The following is a 12904-nucleotide window of genomic DNA, read 5'->3' on the forward strand; positions in this document are numbered from 1 at the left end:
TAAACATCGCGATAAAAAAACTGGTAACGGAAACACCTAAACTTCGAAAAACCTCTCAAAAATGGCTAAAAGATTTTTTTTGCTCTCACGAGGTGGATTTTCACAAGTATCAATATAGAGGTATATCGCAAAAGTGCCATTGAAACACTTTTTTAGCATTTACACGTCACAGGTCGTGACGTATGGGGTCATGTGACCAGTTCACTTCAAGTGAAAATGGTGCATTATGTTTGGATGGAGGAGGAGACGGAATATTTTGTTGTTGTTCTCAGCTACCCTCATGTCATTGGAAAACCCTTCGTCAAAGCCTGTTTTTTTTTTTTTTATTTGTGAGTGAGTTTAAAACAGTTTTTCCAGATGTCCAGATGATGACGTTCTTTAAAAGCCAATGTTGCAAGTTGAAGCTTGTGGAGGCCAAACAGAAGAGTGTCTTTTTCTGTTTGGCCCATCAAAACAAACTGGAAATTGTTCTGTTTGTTTCCATTAACAATGAGTATAATATCCATTGTATTGTGTGGATTATCCAGTTTATGGCAAGCGCTGCAAAGGGGAGAGGCGGGATTTGTCCAAATTGAGTTGAATTGACTGGTTGGCATTTGAGCTCCTGACATTTAGCATTTCGCAATTCATTGATAAACTCGACAAACGGATGTATCGATAGCGCCAACAATTTTTCCACTGCGGGCAGGGAACGACGAGGTGGCGGCGCATTCAGGCCGCGGCATGTCCGCGTGACGCGAACTGAACTCGTCCGCCCACCCGCCACCCCCCCACCACCGCCGCCACCGCCTCCTCAACCCCGGCGCGGTCCCCACGCTGCACCTTCCTTGAACCTGGGTGGGGGTGGGGTGGGGAGGTGGCGGCAGCCGTTGGAGGGAGCCTGTGGAATGTGGGTGATAGTTGCTAAGTGAAAGCGGCGCTGATAATTCACAGCCTCTGTGGGTGTGAGTCTCGGGCCAACACTAAGCAGAACCTTTCATGAGACTGAGAAAGAAGAGAGAGAGAGGGAGAGAGGGAGAGAGGGAGAGAGACAGAGAGACAGAGAGAGAGAGAGAGAGAGAGAGAGAGAGAGAGAGAGAGAGTGAGAGTAACTCGTGATTGGGTTTGATTGTGCCTTATGATGATGGACGACGGACCTGGATTTGACACACGCCACGCATTGTTACAAAGCGTTTTTGTTTTGCCAACATCAAATGTGAGCACCTGACTAATGGGTCGTGTGAGACAGTGGTGAGTGTTCGCCTGTGAAAGATTTGTTTTCTCATAAACAGTCAGTTGCTGCATTTCCCCTCGCGCCTAGAATTGCGCAAAACCTAAATATCGCAATAAAAAACTGCTAATAGAAACACCTAAACTTCGAAAAACCACTAAAATAAAAAGGTTTTGACACTTCCATGAGGTCAGCCATGTCCTCGGTGTCACGGAAAAAAGAAAAACGCGAAGATGCTCCCCGCCTGCTAATTTGCACACGCACGACAAGCGCACGGGAGCACAACTGGCGCACGCATGCGACACACGCTGGCCTTTTTCCAGTGTCGAGTGTCGGGTGTTTGCTGAGCATTGTTGATGGGGCCTGAGAGCAGGATGAGGGGATTAAAGGAGGGGTCACTTACCGCTGTGTTGTGTGAACGTGCTGTGGAAAGAGAGACACGCTGACATTCTGCCCGACAGACTATCCACCGCGTGGAAACCAGAGACACTTCCAGCTGCCTGGTAATACAGGCAGAGTACACAGTGTTCAGGTTCAGGTTTTACCACTTCCTCCGAACGTAGTGTTGTTGTGTTCCTTAACTTTACATCCGTTTGCAGCCTGCAAGTGATTGCTATGACTAAGGTAAACACATACACTACCAGTCAAACGTTTGGACACAGTTTCTTCTTTATCTTTTTCTTTACATACTGAAGACATCAAATATATAGAAAAGATATGTGGATTAATGTGGCAAAAGAAAAAAATGTTAAATACCTAAATATGTTATGTTATATACAGTATATTTTATAAGAATATATCTAACATATGAAACTGAAATGAAAATGAAAGAAAAACCATGAAATCAGAAGTATGTGTCCTAACGTTTGACTGGTAGTGTATATATATTTATTTTGTTTCACAGTTCAGCAGTTATCCAGAAAATATCAATCATCTCAGCTGTAATGAAACCCCCACCCCAGTAGGGGCACTGTAGTAATATGGATTACTCTTGCATTAGGGTTTCATTGAGAGCGTATGGCCTGTCGCTTCAATTAGTAAAAGAAAAACATCAATAGTTGGTGGTTAAATAGATGTAAAAAAACAAACTGGTAGTTACACAAAAACTTAAAAACTGGGAACGTGGACGTAAAAGCTGTTCGATGAAGAAAGATGGTGCATAGATATAAATAAAAGTACTTTGAATAATAATAAAAGAAAATGAATTACGGTGTGTGTCTTTGTGTATGCCTTGTTGGATTCTTTTGTATGTCCCATTTTTCGGTATTCCACATTGCTGTCACACACACGCACACACACCCACGCACACACGCACACACACACACACACACACACACACACACACACACACACACACACACACACACACACACAGGCACAAAGACACACTTTCCCAGGATGAGACAGACCTTAAAAGTCCATGTTTATAGACTCCCTGACAGGACCACTGACTTCCTCCTAATGTAAATGGCTGCTGCGTTAAATCCATCATAAAGGAGGAGAAAAATTATAAATAAGAGTTTCTGGATGTTCCATTAGCCTCGCTGCCGCCTGCGTGTCCAACTCGAGGGGGGAGGGAGCAGATCGGAGATGGGAGCGTGCACGTCGAGTGGTGATGACGGGGAGCTGTTGCTCCTTGCAGTATGTGAGCCCGGCTTCCTGTTGACCACTCCTTTATTTGAACTGTCTGTATTAAGCGTGATAGAATTCAGTCGGCTGCTGCTGCTGCTGCTGCTGCTGCTGCTGCTGCTGCCCCCACTGGTCCCAAGGCAGCTGGAGCAGGCTGCAGCACAAAACTGATGTATGTTACTGACAAAGACGAATCCTCATTGTAGGACAATGTTGAAATGATCAAGCTTATAACTCATGCATATTATATACAGTACATACGCTCATTTCACCAGCTTTAATAGTCATCAGGTGTAGGATCAATGGAGACGGCCCTCATTGCTCTGTTGTCTGGTCTCGATGAAAAGTGCCCGACATGATTCAAGCGCTGATGTTTCTTTGGATCGTGTTGTTCAATCTTTGCCGTTGTCATGTGGCTGATTCGCCATCATATTAGTAAGTAACATAGTAAATTCTATCAGCCTGTCTATACAACAAGACCTTCTGTTTTTAAACTGAACAATTCTGAAATGCTCACGTTTTAAAGGCCTCTTCGACGTCCGTCCTCCTCGCTCGATGTTGGCCCGCCGCTCGCCTCGTGCGCGCAGCCTCCAACTGTTGGGCTCTGTGCGGCGACGGCGTCATTTCAGTCAGCGCCGCGCCCAGTAGCCGGCGTTGGCGTGTTTGGCCCGTCCTGTCTGGATCAGCACGCCTCTTACATAATGCCATTTTGATATCCAGAGATTAGGCCGAGGTCCTCTCCACAGACTGGCCCGCCCCGGCTCGGGAGGAAATGACAACCGCTTTTATGGCCAAGACCAAATAAACAAAACAAAACAGTGACATCATGTTCGCTGTCCTTCCTCACTACATTTCCGTCACCCTTTAACCACGCTAACCTGGTTGATCTCTCATCGGCTGGGCCCACCTGCCTGCCTGCCAGCGGGCTGAGCGTGGGGACCAAGCCAGTGTTGTAGTGCTCGAGATTGGTCTTTTTAAGGGTCTCGGCCTGGTCTTGGACTGCAAGGAATTTTCACTGGGTTTTGTCTTGGTCTCGGACTGGGCGGACTCTGGGCGGACCAGTCAAGACTCAGCCAACACTACAATGACAGATGATAATGGAAAAGAATCCAGCTGCTGCTGTTTTACGCTCTGTTTGTGACACCCAGAGTGACACACCCCCTTATTTCTTAGTTCTAGTTAATTATTTTTTTAATTTTATGAAGCAAAATGTTTTTTTTTTTTCAAAATGGTTCAAATTTCTAAAGAAAATTATGAAAAGATAACTTACTTACGAACAGAGGTGTTTCTGTTTGATTTAGAAGCAAATTTGAATTGAAAAAAAGATGCTGTTCATTTTTTCCTGTTGTTATTTTTCTTTGATATTTAAAGTCTTGGTCTTGTCTCGAGCCTTCATATTGTCTTGATCCTATTTGGCACGGTCTTGACCACAACACTAGACCAAGCGGCAGAGTTCAGCCAGTGACACTTGAGCGACGAGCGCGTCGCCGTGCAGGTGCAGGTGCAGCAGCTACTGATGCTGCCTCGCTCAGGTAGCAGCGGCCAGCACGGTGCTCCCAGAGAGGCGGAGCGCCGCTGCGTAAACACAGCGACCTGGCTGTGTACTCTGTAAACGCAGCAGCCTTTGCCCTCTTGAGAAAAGCAAGCAATAAGTGGCCAGGCCTGGCGAGCCCACATGAGCAGAGCGTGTGATGGGCGTGCTGATCAAGTCCAAACAAACGGTGAATATTTCCGGCCGTACGGGAGCCGAGGTGTGTCTGGAGTGGCGGGGCGGGGCGGGGGGCTTCACCTGCTCCGGATGCTGCAGGGATCAGCCTTCCTTTTTCTTCTTCTTCTTCTCTTGATCAGTGAGAGTAATGTAAACAGAGGCGAGCGCTCTGAGCCATCTGCCAAATGTCACCGTGGCCCATATCTGTCACACTCTCTTGGCAGGTTTCACTCGCCTGCTCTTTTTTTTTCCTTCCCTTTCTTTTTTCTTTTTATTATTTACTCGTGTCATCCTCACATTGTCTAACTCCCGCTCGACGTCCCCAACGCCAGTATCGGCCCATCTTCCATTTTATGCGTTGTCCATTACGCCGTTCTTTATTTCCCCACTTGCCCCTCCCCTTTGTTTGCTTTCGTTTTGACTCCTCTCTCCATTCACCATCTGCTTCTATTATTGTCTGTCATACTCTGTCAACTCTGTCACCCCGGGGGCACGTTTGGCCCTCTTACATTTTCTAGCCGCCCCTTTAAAGCCTTTATTCGTATGTTTCAGCTCTCCTTGTTCTCGCGTTTACTCGAAGTTTTACACCAGTGTGCTTCATTTGATAAATATTTGGACAGTAGGAGAGACTGAAAGATTTTGACGGTCTTTTTCTCAACACCCGGCTAATTAATCACTTCTGCTTACATCAAGTCGACAGAAGGGTTGAAGCCTATGGAAAAGTGTACACAGAGTATTTAAGCTGTTTTTCAAATCAAATCTGGAAATGTTTCTAAGGATTAGAGAGTGCCTGTCAGTGTCCTTTATATCTCTATGTGGCCTGCAACGCATCTGTTTCCCCATAATCTAATATAAACTCAGAATGAAAAAAAGATTACATTTTCCTTTAAAACAATAAAAAAAAAAGACAGTGTACATGTGAAAGGAGTCATCAGTCAATTAAAATCCTGCTCTCCAACCCTTCCTCCCCAGGTGAGTGCTAATGTCCTGATCTTCCTGTGCACTAACATCATTGGAATCTGCACCCACTACCCTGCTGAGGTGTCCCAGAGACAGGCCTTCCAGGAGACCAGAGGATACATCCAGGCCAGACTACATTTGCAGAGGGAGAACCAACAACAGGTGACCCTGCACACAAACATGTCCATGTATATGTACCAGTCAAAAGTTTCTTTTTTTTTTAACATTTGCAACTTTCTGCACTGCAGAAAGATACTGAAGACATTAAATATATGAGCAAGATATTTGTAAGTCTGCAGCAAAGAAGAACACGTAAAATAATAATATGGTTTTTATGGCTACTTTTGAAGAATTTAAATATAAAAACGTGGTTTAGTTATTTTACACTTTTATTGTTTCCTACATAATTCCATGTGTGTTCATACGTAGTTTTGATGCCCTCAGAGAGGCATTTTTATCTGCTTGATGTTTCAAGCATATTTTTTTTTCTCTCAAAATGTCAGAGAACAAATTACTAATTAATTGTTGTCTATTATAACACAGATTTCTCAGACAGCAGACTGTCTGAAAATCTGTTGACTCCCACAGGTTTTGCTGTGCACATTCCTGTGGATACTTCTTGCTTTGTGAAGCCTGTGTTCAGAATAGAATCAGAATGCATTTATTGTCGAAATTAAATCGATGCAATCCTTAAAGTACAAGGGTTTAAAAAAAAAGAAAAGAAAAAAAAAAAGACAACAATGATGAAAATAAAAAAATAAAAACGTGTGCCACGCATACACTTTCTCATTTTGTGCCTAGTTCCATTATTCAGAGTGAATGATAATAAAACATCAACAACAGTAACCACATATTGCAAGATGTTCACAGCCCACGGACGACTGTAGTTCAATGAACAGCCTTTCCACTTTGCTCCTTGTGTGTTTTCCAGGAGCGGCTGTTGCTTTCAGTGTTGCCACGGCACGTTGCAATGGAGATGAAGGCGGACATCAATGCCAAGAAGGAAGACATGATGTTCCACAAGATCTATATTCAGAAACACGACAATGTCAGGTCAGCTGGGACCGCCGGCCTTGTTTCCTGCACGCCGCAGTGAATGTCGAAGCTCTCCGAGTGATCACGCTCGTCTTCGAAACCAAACGTGTGAACACGGCTGCTGCGAAAACAAGCAAACAAAAAGAGTCATAACATAAAACAAACATTTTTTCTTTCTTTAAATAAATTTTCCCTCAAAATGAGAGAGAGAGACACACACACACACACATACACACACGTTCGCGCGCATGCAAGTGCGCTCAGTCGGAGGAGGGTAGAGTGGTTTGGCAGTGTGGCGGCTAATTAACACTAGTGAGGGAATACTTAATCACCAGCAGCCAAGATAAGATAATCCCCAAAGATGGAGAGCTACTGCACACATTCAATTACAGCACTGAGCAAACACACTGCGCACGGTCCCTCTCTCCCATCTCTCTCTCTCACACACACACACTAAAAACACAGCCTGGCATGGATCCCCTTCACAAGACTTTCAAGTCAAACTTTAACTGCCTGATTCATGAACTTGCCACTGATTCAAACCTGCACAGTGAACCTGCGCTCTGGTGTCTGATGATGGCCGTTGTTCAAGGTTGTCTCTCCGTCTCTCCCACTGCCTCTCGCCTTCAGTATCCTGTTTGCCGACATCGAGGGCTTCACCAGTCTGGCCTCTCAGTGCACGGCTCAGGAGCTGGTCATGACGCTCAATGAACTCTTTGCCCGTTTCGACAAGCTGGCATCGGTAAGGAGGTCACGCGCTCCCTCTCCGTGGCGTGCAGCTTTAAACCAACTTTGTCTTTCGCCGCTGCTGAGCTTTTCTCGTTTTCTCGTTCTTTCTTTCACAGGAAAACCACTGTCTGCGTATTAAAATTTTGGGGGATTGTTATTACTGCGTGTCTGGACTGCCTGAACCCCGAGCTGACCACGCGCACTGCTGCGTGGAGATGGGCGTGGACATGATCGAGGCCATCTCGTAAGTGCAGAGGCGCCCCGAACGCGTGCGACGTTCTTCTTGCAGTTCAGTTACATTTTGAGATGTTTTTTTTAAGACACTGTGTATTTTTGTTTTTTCTAATACGCCCCCCGCAGGCTTGTGCGCGAGGTGACGGGGGTCAACGTCAACATGCGCGTTGGCATCCACAGCGGGCGTGTGCACTGCGGCGTGCTGGGACTGAGGAAGTGGCAGTTCGACGTGTGGTCAAACGATGTCACGCTGGCCAATCACATGGAGGCCGGAGGCAAAGCAGGGTGAGGTCATCAAACGTCAACATGTTCAACAATGAAGTTGTGAAGTGAAAGTAATAAAACTTTTCCCCCATGTATAGCCATACACTATCTAGTTTTTATGACCATTTTTCGTTTGTTTCTCCGTAGTCGGATCCACATCACGAAAGCCACTCTTCAGTATCTCAACGGGGACTACGAGGTGGAACCAGGCTTTGGAGGGGAGCGGAACGCCTACCTGAAGGAAAACAGCATCGAGACGTTCCTGGTCCTCGGCTGCAGTCAGAAGCGGGTCAGTGCAAATCATTCAGAAAAGATATTACAAATAGAAAAACTAATTGTGTCTCTTGACAATGTACCTGCAGCAAACAGTCAGACAGAAAGAAGTTCTAAGTTGCACATGAGCAGCAGATGATGGTGTGTCCTTAGTAGTTTCTCTTACTGCCAGAACGCTATCTGCTGAAGTGAGCATGCATTCCCAACCATTGAAGGGCAGAGAGAGAAGGAATCTGGCAGCTGGAAGCTCAGATTATGTGTTTGAAACAAGTGTGATGAGTGAATGTGCAGGTTAGGCTATTTCCTAAATGCAGGCACAAAGAGTTTTCTCCAGCCGTTTGCCGAACAAATGTTTAGACAAATGTTTAGGCATTTGGTAACTCAATCTTTTTTGCAAAACCTAACGGGTAACAGTTGTCAGTTAGCATTTTTCTTCTTCATTTTTAGAGCCCCATATGTATTTTTTATATTCCTAGGAATTAATTTAGAGTTTGCAAAGGACACCACATGTCACTATCTGGGTTAATTAACAGAGAACACAATGTTTGTAGGGCGTTCAACCATTGAACTAGTGGTTGTGAGTTGCAGGCACTGCACTAACTATCTATACTATAGTTCTGGGAGCAACAGAACCATAAAGGCCTCATCATTAACCGTTAAAAAGTTGACACAGTGTGAATCAAGTTATCCTCCACATCCAAGTGTGACTGTAAGCCTCTGCTGTGGGCGCAGTAAAAAGCCTGAATGAATGAAAAAGACCTCTTCTGGTGCGTCCAGTTTTTTTTTTTTTTTTGTACTTTCTTTCTTCTTAATATTGTCATTCAGCATGTTGTGTTGACTGAGCGCGAACATTTGGCCGAGCCGACGTGTTCTTCCCTCCGAGCAGAAGGAAGAGAAGGCGATGATGGCGAAGATGCAGCGGACGAGAGCCAACTCCAACGAGGGGCTGATGCCACGCTGGGTCCCCGACAGAACCTTCTCCAGGACCAAAGACTCCAAAGTCTTCAGGCAAATGGTGAGTTTTGGTGCAAAGGACAAGCCACCTCACAGTACGACCCAGGCCTCCCTGCGAATCATGACGTCTCTGTCCTCCCTCCCCTCCTCCTCTTCCTCCTTCTTCTTCAGGGGATAGACGAGACTTCCAGCAAAGACAAGTAAGTGCCGGTACTTGAGGGTTTTCTCTCTGCTTGCTGCCACGGCGCACCGATCTGCAGCGATGTCCCTCTTCTGCTTGCAGCCGCGGCGCCCAGGAGACGATGAACCCCGAGGACGAAGTGGATGAGTTCCTGGGACGGGCCATCGATGCTCGCAGCATCGACCAGCTACGAAAAGACCACGTGAAGAAGTTCCTGCTCACCTTCCAGACCTCCAGTCTGGAGAAAAAGGTGGTTACACCCACAGGAGTGTTGTCCGATTTGTCAGCACGTGCTGTGCCGTGTGTGAATCGAGTGGAAAACAACAACAACAACTGAGGTTTTTGTTTCATCGTCTCTTTGCAGTATTCCAAAAAGGTGGACGACCGTTTTGGAGGCTACGTTGCCTGTACCCTCCTAGTATTCTGCTTCATATCTTTCATACAGATTGTTGTCTTTCCACAGTAAGTACAATACATGCACACTTATGATGAATACATAATTTTAAGGATTTTAACAGCTATATGGTGCTTTACTTTTACTGACACTGACTCCTTTAAATATTTTTGATATTTTAATCATTTAAATTCTCATCTAGTTTATGTCACATTAATCATTATGTCTTTGATTTTGCGATTTTTGTGTAATACATAAGCCCTGATACTTACTGACAATCTTCAGAGTGCACAAGTGCTGTGCAGTTTCTGGTGTTGAAAGTACATGTTGCATATTTCCCCCCTTTCAGAGTTTTATTAATCCTCCAGTAGCAGCTGTGCACTTTTAACTCCCCAGAAAACCAGACAAGAGCACATTTAGCCCGGTGTTTACGGCATTCCACAACAATGCCCTGTATTTAGCAAGGATGACGGTGATGTTTTTTTTGTAAATAAAGATGAGGATATCCATGACCAGCGAACACTGACTGTCGAAGTGTCACAAGTTTTTTTTTTAATGAAAGGTGGAACAGAACAAGTACAACTAGTACATTGTCAGACCACAGACACAAATTACTGTTGTAAAGACTGATTGTGTGGGACCCTTTACCATTTGCAGCTGTAAATATGGCCAATTCTTTAGTTCAGCATCAGGGGGGCGATTGAGCTGATTTTCCCCGTTCATCGTTGTACATTTAAAGATGTACCTGTCACCTCTGATGATACAATCAGCTTCAAAGGCTTCTGCCCTGTGCTTGTGCAAGACAACATGCAGCCCTAGATTCTTGCCAACCATCAATAAAGTTTCGCTTTTGATTGCAAACTGGAAACACCCGCCTGTCTTATTCACTAGCTGGAAAATGTCTGAGTAACCTTGTTTCTGGGTTTTCCTCACAGCACCCCGGTCATGCTGGGAATTTACATCAGCATCTTCATCATACTTGCCAACATCCTTTTCATCTGTGCCATATATTCGTGCATCAAGGTAGACACACACAAACACACCCTGTGCGCCCTGTGCTCAATTCAACCGCTGTCTGTCCTTTGTGTAAATCTTTTTTTTTCCCACCCATCTCTCTCCACTGCAGCTATTTCCAGCTGCAATGCAAACCGTTTCCAAGAAGATTGTTCAGTCTCGCACCAACAGCACCCTGGTTGGAGTATTCAGCATTATCCTCGTCTTCATCTCTGCCTTTGTGAATATGGTAGGTGGACGAAGACCGTCTGTACAATCCTGATCCTGATCTGTCCTCACAATAGACGATAGGGGGCGTTGCGGCCCGTCGTCCATTTCTTTTTAAGCGACATGCTAACCGCGCCCGTGTGCTCCTCTGCTCTGCCCAAGTTCGCCTGTGACACCAAGAGCTTGGCGCAATGCGTCGCCGAGAAGCGGAACACCTCCGCCGCCCTGGTGACGCCCTGTCTGATCCGCAGCTTGAATGTGTCCGTCGAAGGGGGTCTCGAGATCTGTCCAAGCCAAGGCCCCTCCTGTCCCTTCCCCGAGGTGAGGGGAAAAACAACTCCAAATTTTCACAAAGTCTCCAGATCTGCCGTTCCTCCAGTTCCTCCCGGTGACCACCGCGTTTGTTCTCTTTGCCAGTATTTTAGCTACAGTGTGCTGCTGACGCTGCTGGCCTGCTCAGTGTTCCTGCAGATCAGCAGCATAGGGAAGCTGGCCCTCATGCTGTTCATCCAGCTCACCTTCCTGCTGCTAGTGGAGTGGCCACAAGTAGCACTATTTGACAACGCAGACCTCTTCGTCACCTCCAATGCCATGTAAGTGCAGCGATGTGTGGAAGTCACTGGATAAATGTTTTTATTTAAATTTTTTCAAAATTCGGACAGAATGGGAGGGACGTTGTTTAAAATGACTTCATTATTTTTCTTTGTGTGGAGATTGCATTACATCAAAAATAGTGTGTCAAGGGGTTCAGCTTGACAATTTAAAAAATATCCTAAACCATGTTTTTATCAGAATTAGTATGGACATCAGTTACCTTTTATTTTGAAAAAAATGAATGTTCTAATTTCAGTAGTTAAAATGTTTCACATCCTGTTATTTTTTCTGTTTTAGTGATTTAAATGAAACCAATGCTGAATGGTAAGAGATTTCATTGAGGTCCTCAAACAAATTCAGTACGTTAATATTCCAAAAACCAAAACAAGTTGTCAGGAAATGATTTTTTCCTTCTTCTTTTTTTTTTTTTTTTTTTTTTACCTTTGGCACTTTTAGGTCCAGTTTCAATGAAACTACAAACCAGTGGTAAGATCCAATTCTGCACTCTTTATTTTGTATACTCTCTTTTTATCGTCATCAGCGTTTCATTAAACTAACCGCTGTTTTCACTGTTGTCACTTTTCAGCCCATTCGTTGTGACCAAAGTGTCCCTGAGGGTCATGACCCCGGTCATCCTCACAGTCTTTGTTCTGGCACTGTACCTGCACGCCCAGCAGGTTGAGTCCACGGCACGTCTCGACTTCCTGTGGAAATTACAGGTACTTTGAGCGTCCACAAGAGGGCGTCACGCAACCGTTGTGACGTGAAAACACTGAGCTTCTACGTTGACCCAGAAGTGAAAGGACGACACAGCTTTTCTAAATGTCATGTGAAGGAGTTTCTGCCCAGACGGGAAATCACAACTTTCCCTCAAAGCAAAGTGAATCTAATGAAGGTCCTTCATTCCCAGGCCACAGAGGAGAAGGAGGAGATGGAGGAGCTGCAGGCGTACAACCGCCGCCTCCTCCATAACATCCTGCCCAAGGACGTGGCTGCTCACTTCCTGGCGCGCGAGCGGCGCAACGACGAGCTGTACTACCAGTCGTGTGAGTGCGTGGCCGTCATGTTCGCCTCCATCAGCAACTTCTCGGAATTCTACGTGGAGCTGGAGGCCAACAACGAGGGCGTGGAGTGTCTGCGGCTGCTCAACGAGATCATCGCTGACTTTGATGAGGTAAAAAAAAAAAAAAAAGTTTGCAAATTCCGACTCCGTTTGAGTTTGTTTGAAGACAGTGAAGGTTTTATTTCCTGCAGCGAGCGCCACTTTTACCTCCGCTCTTATGCGCGCGCAGATTATCAGTGAAGAGAAGTTCAGGCAGCTGGAGAAGATCAAGACCATCGGTTCCACTTACATGGCGGCCTCGGGCCTCAATGACTCCACCTACGACAAGGAAGGCCGTTCTCACATCACCGCGCTGGCCGACTACGCCATGAGACTGAGGGAGCAGATGAAATACATCAACGAGCATTCCTTCAACAACTTCCAGATGAAGATAGGTAACTTCAGCAAGCTCCGAC

At 45.6% G+C, this 12904-nt stretch overlaps 1 protein-coding gene across 2 annotated transcripts in view; it reads left to right on the forward strand.

Annotated features, from left to right (window-relative positions):
• The window catches only part of adcy6a (adenylate cyclase 6a), a 32380-nt gene that overhangs the window by 16157 nt on the left and 3319 nt on the right, over window positions 1-12904 (forward strand). For both annotated transcript variants that reach the window (XM_076041625.1, XM_076041626.1), the window contains 19 exons: window positions 5520-5669; window positions 6439-6560; window positions 7173-7284; window positions 7388-7515; window positions 7632-7790; window positions 7917-8058; window positions 8929-9057; window positions 9168-9196; window positions 9280-9427; window positions 9542-9639; window positions 10507-10594; window positions 10698-10814; window positions 10955-11113; window positions 11210-11385; window positions 11684-11710; window positions 11843-11872; window positions 11973-12105; window positions 12297-12560; window positions 12679-12883. In XM_076041625.1, the coding sequence (XP_075897740.1) occupies window positions 5520-5669; window positions 6439-6560; window positions 7173-7284; window positions 7388-7515; window positions 7632-7790; window positions 7917-8058; window positions 8929-9057; window positions 9168-9196; window positions 9280-9427; window positions 9542-9639; window positions 10507-10594; window positions 10698-10814; window positions 10955-11113; window positions 11210-11385; window positions 11684-11710; window positions 11843-11872; window positions 11973-12105; window positions 12297-12560; window positions 12679-12883 (2416 nt within the window). The remainder of the gene's footprint in view (window positions 1-5519; window positions 5670-6438; window positions 6561-7172; window positions 7285-7387; window positions 7516-7631; window positions 7791-7916; window positions 8059-8928; window positions 9058-9167; window positions 9197-9279; window positions 9428-9541; window positions 9640-10506; window positions 10595-10697; window positions 10815-10954; window positions 11114-11209; window positions 11386-11683; window positions 11711-11842; window positions 11873-11972; window positions 12106-12296; window positions 12561-12678; window positions 12884-12904) is intronic.

The sequence above is a fragment of the Nelusetta ayraudi genome, unplaced genomic scaffold (genome assembly GCF_046127955.1).
Source record: "Nelusetta ayraudi isolate G7.1 ecotype Tasmania unplaced genomic scaffold, CSIRO-AGI_Nayr_v1 ptg000070l, whole genome shotgun sequence".
Lineage (NCBI taxonomy): Eukaryota > Metazoa > Chordata > Actinopteri > Tetraodontiformes > Monacanthidae > Nelusetta > Nelusetta ayraudi.